Source organism: Stomoxys calcitrans, chromosome 3, assembly GCF_963082655.1.
Source record: "Stomoxys calcitrans chromosome 3, idStoCalc2.1, whole genome shotgun sequence".
In the NCBI taxonomy this organism is placed as follows: domain Eukaryota; kingdom Metazoa; phylum Arthropoda; class Insecta; order Diptera; family Muscidae; genus Stomoxys; species Stomoxys calcitrans.
The window spans coordinates 101183057-101211023 of NC_081554.1; the positions used below are offsets into that span (position 1 = coordinate 101183057).

A 27967-nucleotide genomic window follows, 5' to 3' on the forward strand; every position below is an offset into this window, starting at 1 on the left:
TTTCACAAAAATAATAATGTTAATTAATAAATACAAGCAAAAATAGTATTCCTCTGTACATGACTGATTTGATTAACTTACAATGTCTACGTATTCATCTGTAGTTCAATAAATAAATTAGATTCGACATCTAAATAAAAGCCAATAGTAAATAACTTCCGTATAAAATTTATGTATCCAATACGAGCCATTTCTCGTTAAGGTGTTCCATTTGTTTCGTTAAAATCGGATTGCGTACACGTACTTTAACTTCCAATTTACCCCCCACAGCTTTGCGACCGTCCATTAGCTGAAAGTGGAAACAAAAAATCCTGCAGAATTGTAGGGAAATATATTTATTTTTCCAACTTACATCAAACGTATCATGGATATCACATTTTGTCTCAAGTGGCTGCAGTTTAACCGTAACAGTTCCAATCAAAATATCCGAGCGTAAGAATCCTCTGAAACAACATATGGGCAGTAATCGACTTAGTCCACAAATGTTTAAACTGCATCTAATAATTTGATTAATTTCACTTATGACCAATTTTACCAATTTCAAACCAATTAATAGCTATGACAAACAAAAAACGTACATAATTATGTAAATTTATTAAAAAAAAAAAAATATCATTCTTTGCTTTGGACCACGACAATGTTATTAGATGAGAGATTTTGTTTTGAGGTGAGAAAAAGGAAAAACAAAAGAACATACATCACAGCATTGAAAGCCACATTGCTTTTAATAGGGTAAGATCGGAGGTACCATTGAAAATCTCATCCGTTCGTCTACTGGACAGTGGAAGAAAATTTTAAGTCACTCAAGGATAGCTACGATAGTGCTATCCATTAAGCGATTCAAGATCTGCGTCTTTTCCAGTGGAGCCTCAAATCTAGAGCCCGGGAGTAGGTTTAGAAACCTCGACTAATGGAGCGGTTGCCCCAGGATCCACTATCCGACAGACGAATGGTCAGCAGGGGCTTTTGACGAAGACACCTGGTACGAGACTTAAGGACAAGGCCGAACCTATTCTATCTACGCATGCCTATAATATGCCTAGACCATCGGCCTTCCCCGGCAAACCAACACAAACCAAGATTTAGTTTAGAATGAAGATATCCTCGACCAATGGCGCATGGTTGGATACCAAGTTTTTCCTCAGATCCATACTTGGAAGACTAAAGGAATGTAATCCCAATCTTTCAACCACCGGCTGGAAGAATGGTACATTGGATGAAGCTGATGGTGACCGGAGATATGCAGTATTCGTACTAAACTCCGGCTGTCTCACAGACCTCAAAAAGTCTGAAGGAGTTATATGCTAGGGATTCAACAAGATGAAACTGAACGTCTATGGAAGCGGTGGGGTTGGTGAATCAGGAGATGACTAAGCAGTTTTTGCTGAAAACTTGCCTGAGGAACTATCGACCACATCGCTAAGGTCTGGGGATTGCAGGAGACTGAAAATCCCCCTGCCACAATCGAAGCGGGAGGGGAAGACATCGAAACGGGACCCGACAAGCCCTTTATGGGTGGGTCATCCTGTTGAACTGGGCTCAACGTGTACGCCAGCGGGGAAGGACGGAACTCAAAAACTACTTCGACAGCAGCATCTAAGGAGGAATCGTCCGCACCGCAAGTGTCCTGAGGAAGAGTGGTTCCACTGCTTTCTCACCTGCCCTTGGATGCGTACGGAAGCTTATCATAACAAGATCTAACGAATTTTGTGAGGATGAACTCCTGGCGGAATCAGAGGACGAGGCTAACATAACTGTGGGGAAGTTCTGAATCCTGCCTATGGTCATTGTAAGAAGTGTGCTACTGAAAGTAGTCTAGGTATAAATCCGTGGGAGACAGAAGTAGTTACTTTCAGCAGGAGATAAAAGTTACCTACAGTGGCACTTGTCTCCTTGGGAGGAGAGAATTTTCCTGGGTGTTTTTCTGGAAATTGAACTTCAAATCTAACATTTTGGAAAGGGCAAGAAAGGAACTCTTGCCCTATACACCTGCAACAGAGCCATTGGCAAAAGTTGAGGGTTAAAACCGCGTGTCATGCATTGGGTATATACTGCAGTTGTCAGACCTATAATGCTATATGATGTTGTGGTTTGGTGGACGGCGCTTCAAAAGTACACCTACTGTTCAATACTCAACCGGATCCAAAGGAAGGCTTCTTTGTGCATCACAGCCGCACTGAGGACGACACCATCTGATGTACTGAATTTAATGCTACATCTAATGCCTCTGGACATTGTGGCTAGACAAATTGCAGCGACCACTGCCGTGAGGCTAAGTGAGCTTTCTCTTTCGTCATATGGCAGCTACGGATACCGTGTTATCCTTGAGACAATATCCGATGTTCCAGGCAGTGTGGATTACACCCTACCTGAGCCGTTTTTTGATAAAAAAAGTATTGTACCGCTTTTCCTGATAGGACCAATTGGAACTACGATATCCCTGGTAATAGAATTTACATAGACTTCTATACGGCTGGCTCCAAACTAGACAAAGCGGTGGGCTTTGGGGTGTACACTAAAGATCTAGAACTAGTAATATCGAAAAGATTACCAGACCACTGCAGTGTGTATCAAGCGAAGATCCTTGCAATTAAGGAAGTGGTGGAATGGCTAAGACATAATATTATAACGACAATTGGCATAAATATCTTCTCAGACAGCCTGACAGCCATTTAATCCCTGGAGAACGTATTTCTGATATCCCAGGGAATTGTAAAGCGGGCGAGCTTGCGAGACCAGGAACCTTACATATTCCAGGGAAACTGGAATCTGTTGGTATGCTTCTAACGAATGATAGATGGTCAATCCAAAACTATGTGGCCTAATCTAGACTCAAAGAGGTCTACCGATTTGCTGTCACTGGCTAGAACCGACGTCTCAGTCATTGTGTCCGTTATGACAGGTCACTGTCTAATCGGCAAACATGCTTACAGACTGAAGGTTTCCAGTAAACGTCCAAGTGAGTCTGATGGCAGACCAAACCAAACCTAATCTGTGTAAATGTATTAAAAAAAAAACATTCCATTATTTGCTTTGGATGACGAGAATGTTATTAGAAGAAAGAGAGATTTTTTTTTTGGGTTGAAAAAAAGAAAGAACAGAAGAACAAACATCACACCATTGGCAGCCACATTGCTTTTCAATTCTGCATTTGAATGATTTTTACTAGTTCTGTACAAAGGGTGATCGAGCCTACACAATCATAGGGTCGGCATTCTGTTCTCTTTTCATATGAAAAACTTTCCTCCATATAAAAATAAAACATATGAAAAATGCATGAAATAAATAAACGTCGTTTTACGCTCATGTCGACCGATTTTACAGAAAACGCATCTTAAGATGCTATCCTTTGCGTTAAAAGAAATAAAAATTAAAACAATTAATTAAAAATTTTTTTTAGATACCAATATGAAATTTGTACATAAGGTAAAGCATGATAGAGAACACATTCATCAACCATTAACTAGCAATTTAATGCATTTTTGGAGTTATGTCACTCTTTAAGTATATGAACGATTCAATAACATTACATCCTAGTGTAATAAATATAAAGGCAAGATTGTGTTGGAATATTTTTCACAAATATTCCGAAAGTAAAACACAAAATCCCGTTATACTCGTGGGAGCTCTCTGTTTCATAGTTCTATGACACATTAATTGTGTTTAGCAGTGTTGTACACTGGGGCGGCAGTCCTTGCCGATGAAGGAATCCATCGGGTCAATCCGGTACTTGCAACCGGCTGACATGGAATTGAGTATTTGTATGTGATGATGAGAAATTTGAAAAGTTAACACAAAAAAAATCTTTTTTGTCAAAAAATTGTCGCACAATGATAACACTGTGGAACAAAATTCAACCTTTTTCGAAAATAAGAAGAAAGAAAAGACAAAAAGAAAAAAACTTGTGCATCGGCGTTTTGAAAGTTGTGAAAGTAAAAGGGGTATTTAATAAGATAACCGCAACGGCGAATTACTATAACAAAACATCTTTTTGGGGAACTTTATATGTCAAAATTTGAACAGGGTAAAGAAAATTAGATTCGCTCTGCCATTTAAAATTTTCGGCAAATTTGCTTCGACCAATCAGAGCAAGAAGAAAGAAGTTTATTATTTTTTGAGTGTCAAGCAAGAAATAACAAATTTAGGAATGTTCAAAATTCCATTTAGCTCTAGAGGCTTTACCCACAAAACCCCCAAGATGGCTGGTTTAAATAGTTTTCATTACGTTAATGTTGCCGTAGATAGCAACCAAGTGAATGCTGATGTTGGTTGAAAGGCGGGATAATTAACGTACACTTACAAATGGCTCAAATAGGAAGATTGTGATTAGAGCACAATCATCATAAGGAGGGGTTGTGTACCCTATTTTAGCCCTTGGATATCTGTGGGATTTAGAGGCCATTTGAAAAGGACGGTTAAAGTTTGTTGGCTACGTGGATGACCCCTTCACCTAAAATAATTTTGTATAAAAAAAATTAAATTTATTCTAAATACAATATTTTAGTAAAACTTTTTAAAATGACAAAATTTCTTATTTTGTAATATCCACATGAAATTTTTTCTAAAGACAAAATTTCACGGTAATATTTTTAAAAACAAAACTTCAGCAAATTTTTTCCTAAAGACAACATTTTAATAATTCAGGGTAACATTCTCTTTATCCCGGGCCAGACCCCACTCGAAATTATTTTTTTTAAGACAAAATTTTATTACAATTTTTCGTAGACAAAATTTCAATACATTTTTTTCTAAAGACTGATTTTCCAAATACAAATTTTTGCCCAGCCTACCACGAAATTATTTTATAAAGCCAAAATTTAAATAAAATTGTTTGTGCCTGCTCAATGCATTTTGCGACACTACATTTTGGTTTAACATTTTTAAAGTTTTTATACCCTCCACCATAGGATGGGGGTATATTAATTTCGTCATTCTGTTTGTAACTCCTCGAAATATTCGTCTAAGACCCCATAAAGTATATATAATCTTGACCGTCATGACATTTTAAGTCGATCTAACCATGTCCGTCCGTCTGTCCGTCCGTCCGTCTGTCTGTTGAAAGCACGCTAACTTTCGAAGGAGTAAAGCTATCCGCTTGAATTTTGCACAAATACTTCTTATTAGTGTAGGTCGGTTGGGATTGTAAATGGGTCATCGGTCCATGTTTTGATATAGCTGCCTATAAACCGATCTGGGATCTTGACTTCTTGAGCCACTAGAGGACTCAATTTTTATCCGATTTGGCTGAAAAATTTCATTAGGTGTTTTGTTATGATTTCCAACAACTTTGTTGAGTATGGTTCAAATCGGTCCACAGATATTATATAAACCGATCTGGGGTCTTTACTACTTGAGCCTCTAGAGAACGCAATTCCTATCCGACTTGGCTAAAATTTTGCATGACGTGTTTCGTTAGGATTTCCGATAACTGTGCCAAGTATGGTTTAAATCGGTCCATAATCTATTTAGCTGTCATATAAACCGATCTTGAATCTGGACTTCTTTACCCACTAGAGGGCGCAATTCCTATCCGATTTGGATGAGATTTTACACATGTACATTACTGCGGTCTCCAACATTCAATTCAATTAGCAAAGCAATTATTTTCTTTTATCCTTTGTTTATTTAAAAAGAGATATCGGGAAATTTCATTAGGATACCTCTTTCCTAGCTCCAGCCATTCGTATTTAACGGGTTAATAACATTTTTTAAAGACCGAATAACCCAGATTAATTTTTATTTTAAAATAACTATTTCAAATGAAACCATTTAGTTTTTTTCTTGATTTTCATAATTCAAAATACAGTATTTAAGGCAATTGATACTGAGATCATAGGGAGTTAGGATCGAAGCAACGGAAGGAAGCAACGTTGATTATAGGAGAAATTTATTAGTTTTGTTGGGTTTGACTGCATTGTTGGACACAGTGAAACATTTTTGAAAAAAAAAATTTGAAATTTGCTTTTTGAATTATGGTAATTTTTTTAAAAAAAAAAAACTTTTTACAATGAAAAAATCTTAATACCCACTTTAAGTATGGAAATTTGTTAAAATAGTATTAGTCGACAAACTTTTATCTATGAGAGCAAGTTTTATACAACACTTACAGTTGTCGCTGTGTCATTTTACATCAATTATTTATTTATTTCTAGTAAAAATTGGTGGGCATAGAAGGAAAAAAGTTTGCAAATGCAAATTTGCCCCTGAACATTCCTTTAAGGAACTGGGACAAACTTCTCACAAACCAATGAGTGCTGTTCGATTCAATTTTAAGCTCAGTGATAAGGGACCTCCTTCTTATAGCCGAGTCCGAACGGCGTCCCGCAGAGCAAAATGTCGCCAGCATTGCAAATTTGCCCATGAGCATTCCAATAAGAAACTGGGGCAATCTTCTCCATGTCACTGAGTGCTGTCCGATTCAAATTTAAAGCTCAATGTTAGGGGGCCTCCTTTTTCTAGCCGAGATCGAACGGGGTGCCGCAATGCGACAGCTGTTTAGGGAAAAGTTTTAACATGGCATAGTACCTCACAAATGTCGCCAGCATTAGGAGGGGATAACCACCGCTGAAAATGTATTCTGAAGTTCTCGCCCGGATTCGAACCAAGGCGTTCAGCGTCATAGGCGGACATGCTAACCTCCAATGTCGCCAGCATTAGGAGGGGATAATTCCCGCTGAAAATTTTTCTGATATTCCTTCCAGGATTCGAATCAAGTCGCCTACGTCATAGACGGACATGCTTACCTCTGCGCTACGGTCGCATCCAGAATAAAAAAAGTTTACAACTGCAATAATGTGGAAATCTCTTCGTATTTCTAGTTCCAACACCTTTTCCTGACTATGAGCACCACACAGGCTGGAACTTTGAGCTCCGACTTTTGTGGTGCTCATCGTTATCACGGGAAGCTTAGCTGAAAGCTACCGAGCGCGTCCACAGGTTGCGGATGGTGGAAAGTTCCGTTTTTATGCGGAGTAGTTGCAAATGCGGCCGCGAGCAGTCAGCGATTTTCGAGAGGAGAGTCTCAGTGAGGAGTCAGGTGGCACTGGCTCTTAATTAAATAATGAGTGCCAATGATACTCGAGATGACAAGGCGAGTTATTGGCGCCTTCAAATAACCAATGGCCAACATCAGCGTCTGTTCCCAGGTTAGGGGCGGCTTGCGGCGAGCGTCGGATCTTGGAGCAAGCGACTCGCCACAACGAGGGATACGTGTACTATCCCACAAAACCCATGCGGTTGGGGCGCTGGGCCAGTAACCCGCCCCCGGAAAACTGAGAACTACTATGAGAAACAAAGGAATAGTAAAAACGGACCCCCAACGTTGACGACCCACGCAAACGAAAAAAGGACAATGATTTGCGGATCTGCGGATATACGCGCTGGCGGATGTATTAGAGAAGTACAAGGCAGATATAACCGCCTTACAGGAAGTGCGATGGACTGGGAAAGGCGTCACTACAACACCAAACGGTGACGAACTATACTATAGCTACCATAATACGAGGCATGAATTTGGCTGCGGATTTGTGGTTAGTCGGAGACTGAAACACCTTGTCTCCAGCTTTACTCCGGTGGAAGAGAGGCTAGCCACAATCCGCATAAAAGCAAAATTCTTCAACATCAGCCTTATTTGCGCCCATGCCTCGACGGAAGACAAAGACGAGCAGACCAAGAATATTTTCTACGAGCGCCTAGAGAGAGAATATGAGAAGGAAAACATTTTTGGTCCAACAGTCGGAAAGTTTAGCCTCCACGAGATAACGTCCAGTAATGGGTTGAGGCCGATAGATTTCGCCGCGGCAAAAAACATGGTAGTTAGTAGCACCAGATTTCAACATAAAAGTATTCACGAAGCCACATGGCTGTCACCCCATCAAAACACGAGAAACCAAATTGATCACGTTGTGATAGATGGAAGGCATTCATCCAGCGTGTTAGATATACGATCGATCCGTGGAGCGAATATAGATTCGGATCATTACCTTGTTGCAGCAAAGGTTCCCACCCGTTTGAACATGGCGAGGAAAGTAGGATCTGACACTGCACGGAAGCTGGACATTGAAAAGCTGCAAACACAACAAATGGCAGCGGCATACTCTACTCGACTGACCCAACTGCTTCATGAAAGCACTCCTTGTTCCGATGATATAATGGCGCAGTGGCAAACTATTGCCCACTCCATGGAAAATGCTGCGAAATCCGTACTTGGGTACCGAAAGCCTCCTCCAAAAAACCCATGGTACGAGCAATAGTGTCGAGCAGCTGCTGAAGGCAAGAATGCGGCTATAGAGCAACCCTGCAATCAGTAGCAACGTCTATTCCGCAGAAAGAAAAAGGAAATAGAAAGACGTGAGTGTGAGTGAATTGAGTTGTACAGGAGTCGGAATGAAGTCCGGAAATTCTACCAAAGAATTAAACACTACGCCGATGGCTTTGGTGCAGGCACATCCTCCTGCAGAGACAAAGAAGGAAATCTGGTAACTGACACAGATAATATGCTGAGGATATGGAAAGAACATTTTACCCAACTGCTAGTGTCCGATGTTGGCGGCGAAGAGGATACCGCAGAACCTATCCCTGATGATGGTATAGAATATTTACCTCCTAGTCAGAATGAGGTCCAAGCAGCAGTAACCCGACTAAAGAACAACAAGCAACAGGAGCCGACGGGTTACCCGCTGAACTATTTAAGACCGGAGGCGACACGCTGATAAGGCGTATGCATCAGCTTATCCGCGCAATCTGGCTAGAAGAACGCATACCCGATGATTGGAACCTCAGCATACTATGTCCCGTACACAAGAAAGGAGACAAGACGGAATGTGCCAACTACAGAGGAATAAGTCTCCTCCCTATCGCATACAATACTCTCGAGCGTACTGTGTGAAAGATTGAAACCTAAAGTCAGTGAGATAATTGGGCCCTATCAATGCTGCTTAAGACCTGGTAAATCCACCCTAGACCAGATATTCACACTGCGCCAAATCCTGGAAAAGACCCGAGAAGGACAAATCAACACCTACCATCGCTTCGTTGAATACAAAGCCGCCTTCGATACTCCTTTACGTTCAAAGGTATTTCAAGCCATGTCTGAGTTTGGTACCCCTGCAAAATTAATAAGACTCTGCAGGATGACGCTTACTGATACGCGTCCCTCAGTAAGAATAGGAAAGAATCTCTCCGACCCATTTAATACCAAACAAGGTTTCAGACAAGGAGACAATCTATCGTGTGATCTCTTTAACATTCTGCTGGAGAAGATTATACGAGATGCAGATGTAAATAGATATGGCACACTATTCACAAGAGAGCACATGCTACTCGCCTATGCCGACGACATCGCTATCATAGGTCGACAACCGGAAGTAGTAACTGCAGCCTTTGAAAGAATTCAAAGAGAGTCAGTGAAAATGGCTGTAAATGGAGATAAGACGAAATGGATGGTTTCAGCTCCCAAAAAGCCTTGCACAACTGAGCAGATAAAGAAAATGGAGAAAGTTGGGAGCCACAACTTTGAGACAGTAAGTAACTTTATCTACCTCGGCACCGCCGTAACCGAAACGAATGACACCAGTTTTGAGATAAAGCTGGAATAATACTGGCAAACAGATGCTACTTTGGATTAAGCAAGCAGTTTAGAAACAAGGCCACCTCTCGACAGACGAAGATTACACTATATAAGACACTGATACTACCCGTATTGTTATATGGTTCTGAGGCATATGTACTTGTGATAGTAGACGTGGTACTGCTTGGAGTATTTGAGAGCAAGATTCTTCGTTAAATATATGGACCAGTTTGCGTTAACGGAGAATATAGGCGACGTATGCACCACGAGCTGTATGACGACGATAGCAAAGTTACACGCATCAAAATACAACGGCTGCGTTGGCTAGGTCATGTTGTCAGAATGGATGAAGAAGCTCCAGCAAAGTCTTTTGAAGGCAAACACGGTGGTACACGCAAACCGGGAAGACCAAACGCCCGATGGAAAGATCAAGTTGTGGGAGACACCTCGAAACTGGGTGTCAGAGATTTTAGAATGAGCGCAGAAGATCGAGGCGCTTGGAACGTTATTCTACGTTCGGCTAGTGGAACAAAATTTACACAAAATTAACAAGTAAGTAACATCTCTTCCTATTTTATCAATTAAGAAAACTTTAGGACTTATAAAGACATGATACAAATTATAACCATATACAGCAATAATTGGAGCAATTTGTACCGGAAATTAGGAAAACTTTTGTAAAGACATAATGCAAATTATAACCATATACGGCAATAATTGGATGCAATTTTTACCGGACATCTTTTCCATCTAAAACGGATTTTAGATCGATTTTAATAAAGTTCGGAGGAGAAATTAGCGGCATCATTTAAGCATGACTCATCGTAAAAATTTGTCAAAGTTTATTTTCTTGAAATATTTAACATTTATAGTTTCTTAATTTTTTCAATTAGTTTGCGTAAAATTTTATGGAAATAAAAGTCATTTAAAACGAAACAACAACCTATTGAAATCATAAAACTAGTTTGAGAGCAAATTAAAATGAGAGCGCTGATTCGCCAAAACGATCGCTATAAAACTAAGTAATTAGCAAAGACAACCACATTTTGATTGTTTTGAAAGATAAGGATCGCCTAAAAATTGGTGTGTTGACAAGCAGTAAAAAAATTAATGTCTGACTTAAACCAAGTGTAAACGCCGATGGGCCACTTCCTGCATCCTATAGCGACCACAATTTTAAAAAAGAATGTTTGAGGTATCTTTACCAATTTCACAGTAAGAAGAATTTTGGCAATTTTCGATTTGGACAAAATGTGGGAAGGGCGTCCCCCACCCAAAAAAAATCCTGGTAACGTCCCTGGTCTGGCCTTTTTTTCATGCATGTTGGCACCTAATATTCTTCATTCTAATGTCTGGCATTATACTGATGTAAATTTTATCAGTGTTCTTCTGCGCCTTTTGAATCTTTCAGGGGCGATACAATGCACCTAAGTTCCCGAGCGAAGCCGATAATGAATGACGTTGTTAGACGCGTGCCATTATATATCCTAAGGTTGAAAACCATGATAGCAGCAAACACAATTTATAAAATATTTATTTTGAAGTATATATTTTTGTACGGCGAATTTAAAAATGAATTGACATATCAAATTCTCCCAGCTTGGTTGGTGCGGCCACCTGATTAATACGCCTTGATTGCAAACGTAAACAAAACTAACAGTTTATCCGCTTTATTACAAATCGCCAAATTGAAATTTTTAATATATTCAATAAGCAGCTCAGCCCTTTCGTTGACATTCGAACTTCCCCATATCTGGTGATGTGCATTAGCATCACTTCCTACAATTAGGCTCTTCTTCCCTACAGAAGCGGGTTCAACCAGCAACTTAAGGTCTCTAGGTGGCATCTCTGAATCGTGTGCAATATATGGGGAAACCAGCCAGAAATAAAACTTATTTATTTCAAGGCTGGCTACTACTGGCTAGTCTTTGCAAGAATACTGGCTCTGTGTCTCCCATTTCCCGTACACTTGATTAGTTTAAATTCCGGAATTCTTAGTCCACGAACCATTCCACCACACACCCATGGTTACTGGATAAGAACCATGTCAAATCCGCCTGCCATCAGGAGGTCTTACAATCGGTCTTATAAACGTGGAGATTTATCTGCAGAAACCGGACCATAGTCAGGATTCAGAACTTCCACCACTGTTGTGTTAGCCTTGTCTTTGATTCCGCCAGGAATCTGCTCTGCTGTCGAAGTACTTTTTGAATTCTGATCTTCCCCGCTGGCGTACAACTTGAGCCTAGTCTAAGCGAATGACCCACCCACACAGGGCTTGTCGGGTCCCGTTTCGATGCATTCCCCTCCTGTCTCGATTGTGGCACGGGCATTTTCAGTCTTTTGCAATCCGCCAGACTTTAGGGATGTGGTCGACATTTCCTCAGGTAGGTGTTCAGCAATAACTGCTGAGTCGTCTCCTGATTCCCCCAACCCCACCGCTTCTAAAGACCTTCAGTCTGAACTTGTTGAATCCACAGGAAACAACTCCTTCAGACTTGTTGAGGTTTGCCGGAGTTTAGTACGAATACTGCATGTCTCCGGTCACCATCAGCCTCATCGAATTTACCAATCTTCCAGTCGGTGTTTGAAAGATTGGAATTACATTCCCTTAGTCTTCCAAGTATGGATTCAGGATCTGAGGGAATCCTTGGTATCCAAGCGTGTGCCATTGGTCGAGAAGGAATATCTTCTTTCTTGATTAGATCCAGTGCTGCGCCTGGACAGATCTCACCAATCTTTCTTAGCGCACAACGATACATTTCAAGGACATCGGAGTATACTGATGACAGTCCATTGACTATACTCCTTCAATTATTCCTACGTATGCAGCCCTGTTCTTCTCCCTTGCCGACAACTGCCATCACCAAACTGTCCCTAGCGACATTATCAAAGGCTCTTCGACCCTAGATCTTTTAGCCATGGAATGCCCTCCAGGTGACCGCAGCCTTTGGGTTGACTGCGGTGCAGTTTCCGAATCTAGACGTGTAGTCTTTGGGGTAGCCTGTGCAGCGAATCCCCTAGCCAATTTGGAGAGTCTCTCTCCCTATAAGTCAAAATCTTTGGTTCATTCGCACCAAGCCTGCCATCACCAACCCTAGCGACATTATCAAAGGCTCTTCGACCCTAGATCTTTTAGCCATGGAATGCCCTCCAGGTGACCGCAGCCTTTGGGTTGACTGCGGTGCATTTTCCGAATCTAGACGTGTAGTCTTTGGGGTAGCCTGTGCAGCGAATCCCCTAGCCAATTTGGAGAGTCTCTCTCCCTATAAGTCAAAATCTTTGGTTCATTCGCACCAAGCCTCTCAATAAACATGAGAGCAATACGACTTCTATTATTCCAACCTCTTAAAGCGCGTGTGGGTTTGCCAGGAAAGACCGATGGCCTGGGCAAATTATAGGCATGCGAATATAGAATAGGTTCAGCCTTGTCCTTAAGACTCGAACCTGGTGTCTTCGTCAAAAGCCCCTGCTGACCGGTCGTCTGTCGGCTAGTGGATCCTGGAGCAGCCGCTCCAACAGTCGAGGTTATAGTAGCAAAAAAACATGCTGCGGCCTGATACCACCACCGCAGTACGGGATAACTATGAGCACCACACAGGCTGGACTTTTGAGTTCCGATCAGTGTGGTGTTCATTGTTATCACGAGAAGCTTTGGTGCGAGTTACCGGGAGCGTCCACAGGTTGGCCCTTGTATAAATACTGATTGCCTATAATGCTCGAGGCGAGTTATCAGCGCCTTTAAATAACCAACGGTCATCATGTTCCCGCGGTGATCGGTCCTTTGGACCGGAAGGAGCTTTCTCACCTATAAGAGCTAGACGAGGATCGCCACCTCCACATATAGACATGTGGCTACGACACTATCGTAGCTAACCTTCAGTGATTTTTTTAGATTTCATTGCAGGATATTGTCCGGCTATAGACCATTTCGTTCAATTCTGTCGATTCAAAGAATAGCACTCCCAAGAAATTTCAAGTAATGTAAAATGTGTGATGTTACACAAAAGCATTTGACCGGCTAATCGCGATTTCTGATTTGCCAGAAATTTGTCAAATGGATCACGGTGCTTTGCATACCAACGCGACCTAAATGTTTTTTTTTCCAAAAATAATAACCTATTACGAGTTAAAGAAAAATTAGTATATAAGTAGCCGTTGAGTGGAGCGAACGTGTTTTTATTTCGCTCCTCAAAGAAAAAATATCCGTACCTAGGTACTACCTATTACGAAAAATGTAAAGCCTTTTTGGAGTAGGCTAGAAATGGACTCCAAAGATCCAACAATTGCGGTGGTGGCGTCGGACCGTAGCATGTTGTTCTCCCCTCCTATAGGTGTGGGTGCCTTGGCACCTGCAGTCGAGGGTAATGCTTCAAGCGCACAACCAGTCGTCAGACTAACAAATGAGGAAGAGACGGATAAACCAGAGGGATGCACAGTTCGTACCCAGCCTTTACGTAAAAGTGGTGTTTCAGCGACAGTGTCAACGTAACAGTCATCGCAGCTGAATCGGGAGATGAGGATAGCGGGATGACGGCAGAAGTGAGTGATGGCTTTGCTAAGCTCTCAAGCAGACCGAGGACGATCCCGTGCACGACGAAGGAGACAGAGGATTGTGTACCGGCAGCGTAATCGGGCGAAAGTACAGAATACTGGAAGGGTTAGAACAGACATTCCAACCACTTTACGGAAGCTGGAAAGAGAATCAGATCTCCCGAAGAGCATAACACTGCTAAAATGCTGAAGAAGAAAAAGAGCTCCCGCTTTCAAGTACTTTGGGAAAACCAAGCCAGCCATCCCGCAATAGAGACTCCAGACAGTGTCCTGCTGAGGAAGACAAAGTCAGACAGGAACGAAGGAAGCGCGCAGGGCCCCTGAGTCGTCTTGGAGGTCTGTGATTTCCAAAAGGAGGCCACAGCCGCCCTTTTACGCGAGAGCGGCAAGGAACCACAACAGAGATGAGCTGACTTGTGCAGTCATCAATATGGGCAGTGCATCCGGTAGGATTCCACCAGATCATCGGTCCCAAGTGGATGATCTGGTTAACGAGCAGTATTTCGAACATGTTGAACTCTGTAGAGAGTCCACCCATACAAATAATGAGCTGCGAGTGTAGAGGGGACATCTTTACGCTGCGTTTTGCGTCGGCAGAATGTATTGATACCGTCAAAAAGATCGTCCCAAGTATCCACGCTCTCTGGGAGGACGCAAAGCTCGATTTGGTGAGAAAGATGGACATCCCCCAGCCCACTGCTCAAATACAAACAGCATGCCTATGTCAAGGGAAGGTCGGTGGAGACGGCCCTGCACGAGGTTGTGTAAAATAGAAGAATCCTTCGATGCCAAAACGTACACATTGAAATCGAGGGGGCTTTTAACAATGTGCGTGATTAGACCAATTTTTACTTACGCTAGTTTGGTGGACTGCTATGGAGAAGAAGTGCAACAAGGACCACGCCCTCTAGGGCAAAAAAATTTCAATGAAATTTTTTCTCAAGACTTCTTTTTCGTAAAAAAAATTAAATTGCCTATCTATAAATACATCCAGGTATTTTGCGCTATCAGTTTATGGCACATTCTTCCTTCCCAAGAACACAGGTGCCACTATAAATAACTTGTATCTCCTGCTGCAAAGAACTACTTTTTTCTTGCATGGATTTACACCTATCACTTCCGGCAGCCCACTTCGCTGTCGCACGGAGAGCTTCCTAAAGTGCAGGAAAACTTCCCCTAACTGCAATAGCTACGTTGTTGATGTTGTTGTAGCAGTTTGCTGTGTTCTATCTTTCGTCTGCTTGATTCTGTTGAGTGTCAAGACCCAGGAACTCTGCGACTAAGATAGGGTGCGTCCACAGGGATCTGGGTCTGAGTCGAGTGGGTCTGGCCGGGCAGTTAAACAGCTGACGTGTATCGAGTTGAGGCGACTGCATCTGCCGGAACGTAATTGAGCCAGAACTACTCTGGTTTGCAGGGGGAGGTCAATTTCTTCAGGTGCAATGGGAGGCGGTCGTTCACCAAGGACTACATTCACCCCGTAGTCATTTACCGCATCTGCTACCGTGTCTGCATGAATGTTGTCTAGAGCTGCTTGATATGCCGCTTGATCTAGAGGTTCTCTCTTGTAACGCTGAACCTCACGCTCTAGATCATGTAGATCTACCTTAAGGTTTCTAGGCGGTGGATATCTATCCACAAGATGATGATTTGGATGGTCTCTGCGATAACAGCCCAAAAGGTATTGCTTAGACAGCATGTAGTTATGTCTTCGCACTGGTAGGATCTTTGTCTCCTGATTGAGGTGGTCCACATGGGAACTTAGGGGACAGCCCGTCGCAGTTCGGAGGGCGGCATTCTGACAGATCTGAATATTATTCCACTGCGTGTCACAAAGTTGACGCAATAGCCACGTCATCAGCATACGCGACCATTTTTACACCTTTTTCTTCCAGAGACCAAAATATGTATTTTTATAATATCTACATTCCAGAGTAGAGAAGACAGTACACTTCCTTAAAGTGTTCCTTTGCTGTCCTCTGCTGATCCACTTTTTAGATCTACAGATCCCACACCTGCTATAATACATCTTTTAGAGGGTAGATTATTAAAAAACTTTCTCACGGTAGTGTAGATGCCTGGAAATTCCAACTCATTCATGATTGACGTCGGCTTTACATTATTGAAATCACCTTCAATGTCAAGAGGTTACCATTGTATATTCCTTGACATCGAGAGACAGACGATCCACCGGGGTCTTGTCCTATGATATGTTTCTACCAACCTCTCTAGAGTCCTCTGCCAAAAGGATGACAGACTAATAAGACGAATATCTTTCGATTTCGTGTGGTGATGTCTTGCTGCTTTTGGATTAAAATGACCTTTGTGTCCCTCCATCCCACAGGTAAATACGACATGCTGATACAAGCAGAGTATATCTTCCTAAGCCAGTCTTTCGGACAAAGCTTGTAATTCAACCGGTGCTACATCGTCAGGGCCAGGCGACTTAAAGGAGTCGAAACTTTTTATCACCTAAACGATTTTTGACTCAGACACAATTCCGACAATTGCGTACCAGTGCCAACCGCTTCTAGCGCCACGTTGTCCGTTAGAGAGTTTTCCGGGAAATATTTATCAAGAAGTAGTTCAAGTGTTTACTCACTAGACATTGTCCATACATTCTCTGACTTCTTTATATATTCCACCGTAATACGTCTCGAGGATAGGATCTTCCTTAGCCTAGAGGCCTCAGATGTATCCTCCACGGAGCTGTATAATTCCACCCAGGATTAGTTCTGAGCCTCTCTGAGCTCGCTCTTGTATTTCCTTAGCTTAGCCTTATAGACGTCCCAATCGTGGGATGCCCTTGTGGCTTTCCCCCTGTTAATGATTTTTTTGCAGTCCTTCCTTAGACCAACCAGTTCAAAGGTCCACCATGGTGATCGTTGGGTGGAATGGAGGATAGATAGAGGTTAAACAGTGCCGGAGATATCACCCCGCCTTGAACGTCTACCTTAATGAACTTCCCTCATATTTCGCTGCAAGAAATCTGAAGATATCTGCCACCAAATCTTTAGCCACATTGTTCACTACAAATACGCGTGAGGTTAATACCGTGCTGACTGTGATGGTCGATGGAGAAATGATTCCGATTAAAATACTTGGCGTCACATTTGACAGCTCTTACACATTCTCCCCACATGCCACAGCAATCTGCGATAAAGTCAAAAGTAGAAACAAGGTCCTCAAGTCACTTGATGGTATCACTTGGGGTGCAGACAAAAAAACCTAGTTGACCACGTACAAAGCAATTGGGCGGTCTGTGGTAAGTTATGCAGCGTCGGTGTGGTCTCGTCAGCTTTGTGACACGCGGTAGAATAATCTCCTCAGTTCTCATGTGGACCTCCTCAATCAGTAGAGAAAGATCCTACCAGAGCGAAGACATGCTTTTGGGCTGTTATCGCAGAGACCATCCAAATCATCATCTTGTGGATAGATATCCACCGCCCAGAAGCCTTAAGGTATCTCCATGATATAGAGCGCGAGCTTCAGCGCTACAAGAGAGAACCTCTAGATCAAGCGGCATATCAAACAGGTCTAGACAACATTCATGAAGATGCGGTAAATGGCTACCGGGTGAATGTAGTCCTTGGAAAACGATCGCCTTCCATTGCACCTGAAGAAATTGACACTACCGAAAGTTTTCTGGGCGTAAATCCATGCAAGACAGAAGTAGTTCTATTCAGCAGGAGACACAAGTTTTTTTACAGTGGCACCTGTCTTCTTGGGAGGAGGGAATGTTCCATATACTGAAAATGCGAAATACCTGGGTGTTTTGCTGGACAGGAAATTGCACTTCAAATCTAACATTTTGGAAAGAATATTCACCTGCAAGAGAGCTATTGGCAAAAGTTGGAGGATTAAACCGAATGTCATGCACTAGACATATACTGCAATTGACAGACCCATAATACTATATGGTTCTTGCTGTTGTAGCCACATTCTAATGATGAGGTGCGTGATCCTTGTCAAGATCCTGTTTGTAAACAAGCTCGTTCCGGTGCAAAAGACCGATCGCCAGCTCGCAGCTAAGCTTCTTGTGACAGCAATGAACACCACACAGATCGGACGTCAATGTTCCAGCCTGTGTGGTGCTCACAGCTATCCCGTACCGGGATACTATATGGTTGTTGTTGTTGTAGCAGTTTGTTGTGTTCTATCTTTCATCTGCTTGATTTTGGTGAGAGTCAAAATCCTGAACCTCTGCGACTAAGATGGGGTGCGTCCAGAGGGATCAGGGTCTGAGTCGAGTGGGTCTGGCTGGGCAGTTAAACAGGTGACGTGTATCGTGTGGTCCCTCGTCACAATCGAGATATACATCTTGCACGTCGGCACAATCCTTGCTCCGTACGAGTTGAGGCGGCTGCATCTGCTGGGTCGTTATTGAGCCAGAGCTACCCTGGTTTGTCGGGGGAGGTGAATTTCTTCAGATGCAATGGGAGGCGATCGTTCTCCAAGGACTTAATTCACCCGGTAGTTATTTACCGCATCTGCTACCGTGTCTGCATGAATGTTGTCTAGACCCGCTTGATATGCCGCATGATTTAGAGGTTCTCTCTTGTAGCGCTGGACCTCACTCTCTAGTTCTTGTAGGTCTTTATGGTGTTGTGATCTGGTGAACGACGCTTCAGTCCACCTACTGTGCAATACTCAGACGTATCCAAAGGATGGCATGCTTGTGCATCACAACCGCACTGAGGACGACGATATCAGATGCACTAAATTTAATGCTACACCTAATACCTTCGGACATTGTGGCTAGACAAATTGCTGCGACCACTTCTATTAGACTAAAGGAGCTTTCCCTTTGGTCACGCAGCCACTACGAACACTGTGTTATCCTTGATACCATACCCGATGTTCCATCGCTTTTTGATAAAAAGTACTGTACCACTATTCCTAATAGAACGAATAGGAACTACAACATCTCTGATAATAGAAGCTACATAGACTTCTATATGGATGGTTCGAAACAAGACGACCATATGGGTTTTGGGTGTACTCTGAAGAACTTGAACTGGTCATATTGGGAAGGTTACCCGACCACTGCGGTGTGTATCAAGCGGAGATCTTTGCTATTAAGGAAGTGTTGGAATGGCTAAGATATAATATCTTCTCAGAAGCCAGAACGTATTTCTGAATTCAAAGACTGCCCTCGACTGTTGCAGATCTCTCAACGAGATGGCTGAACAATTAAAAATTCACCTGTTCTGGGTGCAGGGCCACAGAGGTACACCAGAGAATTGTTGTTGTTGTTGTTGTTGTAGCAGTTTATTGTGTACTATCTTTCGTCTGCTTGATTCTGTTGAGTGTCAAGACCCAGGAACTCCGCGACTAAGATGGGGTGCGTCCACAGGGATCTGGGTCTGAGTCGAGTGGGTCTGGCCGGGCAGTTAAACAGGTGACGTGTATCGTGCGGTCCCTGGTTACAGTCGGGACATACATCTTGCACGTCGGCATCAATCCTAGCTCTGTGGGAATTGAGGCGGCTGCATCTGCCGGAACGTAATTGAGCCAGAATCACTCTGGTTTGCCGGGGGAGGTCGATTTCTTCGGGTGCAATGGGTGGCGGTCGTACTCCAAGGACTACATTCACCCGGTAGCCAGTTAACGCGTCTGCTACCGTGTCTGCGTGAATGTTGTTCAGACCCGCTTGATATGCCGCTTGATCTAGAGGTTCTCTCTTGTAGCGCTGGACCTCACGCTCTAGATCATGTAGATCTACCTTAAGGCTTCTGGGCGGTGGGTATCTATCCACAAGATGATGATTTGGATGATTTCTGCGATAACAGCCCAAAAGGTATTGCTTAGACAGCATGTAGTTATGTCTTCGCACTGGTAGGATCTTTGTCTCCTGGTGGAGGTGGTCCACATGAGAACTAAGGAGGCAGCCCGTCGCAGTTCGGAGGGCGGCATTCTGACAGATCTGAATATTATTCCACTGCGTGTCACAAAGCTGACGTGACCACACTGGCGCTGCATAACTTACCACAGACCGGCCAATTGCTTTGTACGTGGTCAACAAGGTTTCTTTGTCTGCACCCCAAGTGCTGCCGGCGAGTGACTTGAGGACCTTGTTTCTACTTTTGACTTTATTGCAGATTGCTGTGGCATGTGGGGAGAAGGTGTAGGAGCTGTCAAATGTGACGCCAAGTATTTTGGGACACTTGATGGTCGGAATCAATTCTCCATCGACCATCACAGTCAGCTCAGAATTCACCTCACGCGTATTTGTAGTGAACAGTGTGGCTGAAGATTTGGTGGCGGATATCTTCAGATTTCTTGCAGCGAAATATGAGGCAAGCTCGTTGAGGTAGACGTTCAGCCTATCGCAGATGTCATCAATGGGTGGGGGGCCTGATGCCAAGATCGTACAGTCGTCCGCATATGATACGATCTCTATGCCGTCTGGAGGAGGTGGGATGGAGGAAAGGTAGAGGTTAAACAGAGCCGGAGATATCACCCCGCCTTGGGGAACTCCCTGTTTCACTCTACGGTGTTTTGACTTCTTATCCCTAAATTCCACAAATGACTGGCGGCCACACAGATAATTCGCGACCCAACGTTTAAGGCCTGGCTGGAGGGACGTGTTGGCGATGTCCTCAAATAATTTGGCATGGCTGACCGTGTCGAATGCCTTCGATAGGTCCAATGCCACGAGGACCGTCCTATCACATGGCCTGGGTTGATTGAAGCCACGGCAAATGTGTGTGGTGATGGCATGCAAAGCTGTTGTTGTGCTGTGCAGTCTCCGAAATCCGTGTTGATGCTCGGCGAATGGAAATTCTCCTACGAGGCTCGGGAGGAGTAATGCCTCAAGCGTCTTAGCCACTGGTGAGAGAAGGGAGATCGGTCTGTACGACTCCCCCAAACTCGGGTCTTTACCAGGCTTCAGTAGCGGGATCACTCTGCCCATTTTCCAGACATCGGGAACTATAAGAGTGTTCAATGACAGGTTAAGGACAGTGGTAAGGTACTCAACTCCAGGTAAATCCAGATTCTTCAGCATCAATGTAGAGATTCCGTCGGGGCCCAACGCCTTGGAAGATTTGGCGCCACGGATGACATTTGTAACTTCGCCCACGGTAAATTGTGATGGCTGTTCATCGGCTCGGAGACCACGAATACGGCGAATGGCTCTCCTCCTTGCCCTGTCTCTCTCGGGATGCACGATAAATTGACGGTTGAACAACCTGGCGCATCTCTTCGGATCAGTCACGGTTAACTCGCCAAAAGTGACTGAGGTCCTGTCGTCCCGTCTACCGGGGTTCGAGAGAGACTTAACAGTGGCCCACAATTTGCCTGCACCGGTGCCTAAGTTACATTGCTCCAAGTGTTCCAGCCACAAATTCCGCTTATGTTCGTTGACTACCCTGTTTATTTCCAGATTCAGCTCGCTGATTCTGGGGTTAGCGGGGTCCATAGCACGAATCCCATCACGCTCGTCTGCGAGTACCACTGCTTGCGCCGGGAAATTGGGTCGCACTTGCGGTATTCGACCGGCTGGTATAAAGCGAGCGGCTGCTGCGTTGATGATGTCTCGGAATTTCCTCTCGGCCACAAGCACATCAGAGGGGGGTGGCAGTTCATTGAAGCGGCGATTGGTATACTCTCTGAAGCCAGTCCAATTGGCCTTCTTATAGTTGATGAACGTTCGGCGCTCAGAGGTTATGAAGTCGGGTGGTCGGTCGATGGTGAGGATTATGGGGAGGTGGTCTGACCCCAAAGAGATGACGGCTTGCCAGGATACGTCACTCAGGAGATCAGGGGATGCGATTGAGATGTCTGGCGAGCTGCTGCACCTCCTCGTAATCCTAGTGGGGGCATCCTCATTCACCGTGCAAAACGTGGAGCTATCTATCTGCTCTGCCAAAGCTATGCCACGCTGGTCGTTGCCTAGGGGAGAATGCCATGACGAGTGATGTGCATTGAAATCCCCCAGAACCAGACAACTATGGCCAGATAGCAACCCACTTATGTCGGGGCTGTAGGCCTGGCCATTAATCGGGACACAGCTGCCAACCGGCGGTATATACACGTTGTATATCTCTATCTCGGCAGTACCAGACTTGACTGCTACCCCCATACATTCCATGTATGGGTCACTAGCGTCAAGCGCAGGCGAGATAGGTCTATACTGCACGGAATGGTGTATAACGAAGGCCAATCCCCCACCTCCATTCCTTGAGCGATCCTTACGTAGCACATTGTAGCCGTGACAACTGTGCAAGCTGCAGGTGTTAGTCAGCTTTGTCTCCTGGATCGCTGCGACCGATATGCTCTTCCGACTCATAAAATCCACAATCTCATCAATCTTGCCTCGCAGTCCATTGCAGTTTAACTGCAGGAACGATACATTTCCCGACACTGGCCTGGCAATAGTAGGGCTAGGGTGCTGTCTTTGCATAAATTGCCGTACGGGAGAGGTCGGGGGGGTCACATAGTCCGACGACGAGGACGCCGAAGGCGACGACGGCGACGCTTGTGACCCACTGCTGGCTGTGTTCGCACAGCACCTAGCGACATAGCCAGTATGACTATACTCCCGTAGCGAAGTTAGGCCAGAGCAAGAACGGAAATGTACCCACTCCAAGCACCTGTTACACCTCACCGACACTGACCGATGATGAAGGCGGTTCTGGCAAACGGAACAGAACCAGGGTCCGGGGTTCTTTTCAATCCCGGCACGGACCAAAAGCATACGGAGAAGGCACTCCGGGATGTGCCTCTCCCATGACGAAAAAAGACGAACACGTACACTGAGAATTGTAGAGCGGGCGTGCTTGCGAGAGAACTAGAATCTGTGGGTATGCCTCTAGTGACATTTAAGCTAGGTCTTCAGGATCAGGCCCGAAAGGCAACAAATGACGGTCACAAAGGGAGGGTTATGAACACTCCATAATTATGTGGCCCAATCGCTGGCTAGAACAAAGGTATCAGTCATTGTGTCCGTCATAACAGGTCACGTTTGCAGGTAACGAATTTTGCAGGAAAATGAGGACGTCGAGGAAGAAGAGACTATAGAACATCTGCCACTTTGAGATTTCATTTCTTTGAGAACTTTTTTCGGATTTAGAGCTATTTTAAAGCTATGTGGATGGTTAAACCGTAGAAACTAGAAGGCATCTTTTCTCCTGTTCCTGTGTTATCACAATGGACGAACACGTCTTAGTGAGCCTGATGGCAGACTGCCATTTTAACCACACTTACAAGCTCATTTCGGTTAATAAGACCGGCGCAATAGCCGGTGCCGCCCGGCCTCTCACTGAGACTCTCCAGTCGATTCCGCGACATCAATTACTGTTAATCCGTATAGAGCATTTAACTATTCGCAACCTGTGGTCCCGCCCGATATCTTTGACGATGAACCCCAACCAGATCGGAGCTCAAATTTCCAGCCCGGGTGATACTCACGATTATCCCGTGTCGTGCCGAAGACTTGATCCCTAATATTACTTTCAGATTCGAACACTACGCCTAAATTCCTTCCATTTGAGTTAAATTCAATGATAAGGGACCTCTTTTTTAAAACCGAATCCGAACGGCGGGTAGCAGTGACACCTTTTGGAGAGAAGTTTTTACATGCCTTCTATGCATGGCATAGTACCTCACAAATATCGCCAGCATTAGGAGGGGATAACCAACACTGAAAATTCGAACCCAAGCGTTCAGCGCTATAGGCAGACATGCTTACCTCTGCTCTACGGTGACTTGTTGTGCGCTCTAAAACCTATAAAGTAACCTCGAAAAAGAACATTTTAACTTAGGAATTCCGTGCTACTTACAAAATCCTTAATCGTTTTCTATACCACTTCCCTAAGCTGGTTCATGTGTGGTATTGTGTCCCCACCTAAGTGCCGGTATCTGTTAGACGCGAAAGCCGGACAATGACAAAGGAAATGCTCCAACGTCTCATCATCTTCCCCGCATGCCCTACACATGTTATCACCTGTTAATATCCTTCTTACATTCCAAGACTGTTCGTGACTTTACCGTCCTGTTTGTTATTGCCCTTATGGCAATTTTACTGTCGGTAAAGATGTTCACACTTGACGTTCTCGCATTAGCACCACACCACTTCACGCACTCCGTGATCGCCCGGATCTCCGCCTGTAGGACCGTATTATGGTCAGGCAGTCTAAAACAGATCTCAGTCCCCGGGTTCTCAATGTAGACCCCAGGCCCACTTTGCCCTCTAGTTTTGATCCATGCGTGTAACATGATCTTCCAGATGAAAATACTAGGGTTCCGTCAATCCAAAACTATGCCGATGGCAGCAGTGCCTCGCACTCAACAGTTGGTGCCTTAATGGATTCGTGTTCTAATTTTATTGAATTACCATTTGTGTCACATATGGTCTCGACCAGTATATAAGTTACTATACTATATAAGCATTAAGTGGCCGCTACACGCTTGGGCCCGAATTTGGATAACAAATTTTTACTCTACGCCGAATAACCGGTACTACTCCGATCGGATTAAATTTCTGTTTCGGTATCATACTCGTTTTCTTCCCGAAATATTTTTTGTTTCAGACCTATGTCATTTCGATAGGTCTAGTTTTTCGTATGGGTGGATTTTTTGGGAGGGGCGCAAATTGCCCGTTTTTAGCCGCATATAATTTAATTTTACAAAATTTAACGAAATCAAAAATATATATATTTTTACCACTACAAAATATTAATGTAATGTGACACCGAACTTACCCTCGTGAATAGACTTCGAATTTAACACTTTGCCTTTTAAAGATGCGCTGAAATTGCCGATTTCCTCGTAAAATCTCAACCTTAAAGTTTTGCTTGTATTCAGGACTGTCGGTGTCTTTTATCAATGCTGTTTTGATTTTGAACGATTCATCCTAAAAATAGCATAAGGAAATTTTGTTTAGGGAATCATTATAATCATTATAATCTTTCATATTGTATTAACTAATATTTAAAATATATAAATTCATATTTTTCATAACTGAATTTCAAAAGAGATCTAAACTTACATTTAAAAGAGGAAATTCAATTTTGACGTAGGTATCAACATCTTTTGGGTTCGGCACATTATAGTTGAGACCCCTCACAACCACAATTTCCAACTCATTATCGGTTAAGTCAGTATTACAGTGGACAATATTGAAACTACGTTTTTCATAATGAAATTTAGGCAGTGGAAATTTCTTTCGTTTAGAATATCGTACCAAATCTAAATCTTTTTGAACAGTAAGAGCCAAATTTTCAAATCGATTCATACCCGCAATATCCCCCATTGCTTTGTGGTGATCTCTAAAAGGTTGTAAACATATCTGTTAAACAACACCATTTGTGTTTAATGTTTTTTTATCTACCTTGTATTTTTGCACATCATTAGTTGTTTAGCAAGTTGTTCCTCAATGCGAACACCAATATCGGAAATGTCATCATCTGGGTCACAATCGTCCGCAGCAACTATAGCAAAAGAAGCTTCCAGGTTATCCCTTTGCGATGGAGGCACTGGTAACTAAAATATCATGTTCTGAATGCAAATAGATGGGTTGTAACATAGACGGACTTACCGAATTTAAATCAACAGGTAATCCACTACTTGCTGCATTTAAAAGAGCATCAAACCCTTTATATATCTTCAGATATTCTTTAGCCTGTTCAATTTCACCGGCTTTCTTTGCATCTAAAGCAGCCATCTTATATTCTTTTTGACGTTCTAACAATGTTTTCATTTGTTGTTCAGCCAAATTATTTTTAGTCTGGTTGCCAGAAGTTCGTGTCGTAAGATCAGTTCGTTGTGCTGAAGGCCTTTTATCTAATGCAGTTGGCGAGGTCGTTGGTGAAGGAGATTCACTTTTTGCATTAGGCTCTGTAGGGTTTGTTGTAGTTTGTGATGTTACGGGCATAGAGTTGTCTAATGGCAGCGGGCCGAATCCAGGAGGTACTGGCAGCTCGTCATAAGCAACGGGCTTGCCGTTTCTATAAGATTTTATTGCATCTTCGTATTGCTTAACAATGCGACCAAAACGCCTAGCTTTGCTTGAATTCCCTTCTGCTTTAGCTGCTTCTTCCACCGACATGTACTTATCTAAACGTTGTTGTAGTGCTTCCAACATATTGCCAGCACTTGTTACCTCCGAAGGGGGTTGAACAGGTGCTGTTTCAGGAACAGATATTGGTGTGGCATCAGGTGGCTGATTTGCACTCATTTGCATTTTTTCAATGAATTCCTTGAATTGGTCAGGCGGAGGGGGCATGTCGCTTAGGTCAACTTCTTGGCCGTCTTCGCACATTTTGATAACAATATCAAACTGTTTTACAACTTTAAGAAATTGTAATGCCATAGCAGTGTCTCCAGACCTTTTGGACTGAAGAGCTGCTGCCTTATATTCTTGCTGTCGAACTCGCATATCTTGAACAATTGGATTAACTAAATTTGCCGGTTCTTCTTTTTCAGGCTCATTTACCGCTTCATCTTTTTCAAGTGTCGGAAGTTCAGGTGCTCTACGAACTGGAACATTTGGTGTACTTTCCTCAACTGTACTGGCAACATTTGAAATGTCAGATATATTTCCAGTGGTAGGTTTCACACTAACCTCTGGTGGTATATCTTCGATCTTTATGTCTTTACCGGCGTTCGCTTGTTTTAGGAAATCGTTCAACGTTTTTAACCCACGTCCAAATCTTCTTGCTTTAGCGCTCTCGCCAGAAGCTTTTGCGTTGGATTCAGCGATTTTGTACATGTCGATTCGCTGCCTTATTACATCAACCACACTAATTACAGTTGTCGGTAACAATAATTCCGGCTCACCTGACGGTTGAACCTCTTCTGGTGTGGGCTTTTCAACAACCTCGGCTTCATTGGGTTCTTCTTGCATATCCACCGGCCCAGCTATTCCTTGCAGCTCCCCAAGCAGCTCGTCGTCATTTTCTAAGTCATCTCCCCCATCATCGCTCTCCACGTCCCTCAAACTCTCGGCGATCATATTATCCAATTCAATCGGAGCTACTAAAGTGGCCTTAGGCTTTGGTTTCGGTCTTGGCTTCATACCTCCAGCTATTGCAGCCAGTTCAGCTTCTAAATCGCTGTCATCATCATTTTCATCACCACCATCTACCCCAATGCTGGGATCAAAATCGTCTGGTATATCCGTTAACCCAAACTAGAAAAAATAAACAAGAGGAATGACTCATAGATCATAAAAACAAATAACATCATCTTTTTCGTCATCAGAAATCTTCCAAAGTAGATATTATACCTGCGATAAATTATGATTGCGCCGTTTTGGCGGTTCTGGTTTCTTTCTAGAAAACATGTATAAAACTCAAATCCGACAAGATATTTGGAAAAGAACAATAAAAAGTAAAAATAAATTGACACAGACACAGCTGACGAAAGAACCAATCAACTTAAACGCGTTCCAATGTTAAAAAAGAATTGAAATTAGTTGCATATTCACGTAACGCAAAGTGGTGAAGTTCTAACGAAAAATTGAACTTGAAACCTACCCAGAAACAATATTACAATATTATCGCCGATTTTAAAGGCGGATTTAACCAGCTGTCTCACACTAACAACTGTTTACAGCCGGCCAGGTTTTTACGGGTTAAGATGGCAGATTTTGTTTGCATTCTCTTTGTTGTTATTTTCGTTCTCCCATATTCTCTGCTTATGTACGCACAAGTATGTTGTATTTATTTATTCAAGCTTGGTTTTTGCAAATTAAAAAATATTCCAGAAATTGAAAAATGCATTGTCGTTTTACGTTCTTTGTGATTGTTTTCGTGGCAACAACAATTCTTCTGATTGAAAGTTTTGCGTATTTTATTGTATCTATAATTATTCGGCTTCTATTTCTTGATGTGGTGTCCC

The 27967-nt window shown here is 43.3% G+C and overlaps 1 protein-coding gene across 2 annotated transcripts; it reads right to left on the reverse strand.

Moving 5' to 3' along the window:
• LOC106095583 (coiled-coil and C2 domain-containing protein 1-like) lies at positions 1-27509 on the reverse strand. Of its 2 annotated transcripts, none has more exons than XM_013262819.2 (7): positions 27354-27509; positions 25665-27257; positions 25458-25609; positions 25116-25395; positions 24829-24980; positions 353-497; positions 1-289 (listed from the first exon to the last, which is right to left on the reverse strand). In XM_013262819.2, the coding sequence occupies exons 1-7, from the start codon at positions 27408-27410 to the stop codon at positions 170-172; spliced, it is 2499 nt and encodes an 832-aa protein (XP_013118273.1). In that variant the 5' UTR covers positions 27411-27509; the 3' UTR covers positions 1-169. The 2 variants fall into 2 exon arrangements, with proteins under 2 accessions (XP_013118273.1, XP_013118274.1); XM_013262820.2 differs by having other exon boundaries at positions 353-443; positions 27354-27508.
• Between the last annotated feature and the right edge of the window lie 458 nt (positions 27510-27967).

Coding starts and splice junctions, on each gene's coding strand:
- LOC106095583 (XM_013262819.2), bottom strand. CDS start 27,410: ATGTTTTCTAGAAAGAAACCAGAACCGCCAAAACGGCGCAATCATAAT. Junction 27,258..27,353: donor GCAATCATAATTTATCGCAG/GTATAATATCTA, acceptor TATTTTTTCTAG/TTTGGGTTAACGGATATACC. Junction 290..352: donor ATATCCATGATACGTTTGAT/GTAAGTTGGAAA, acceptor TTCCACTTTCAG/CTAATGGACGGTCGCAAAGC.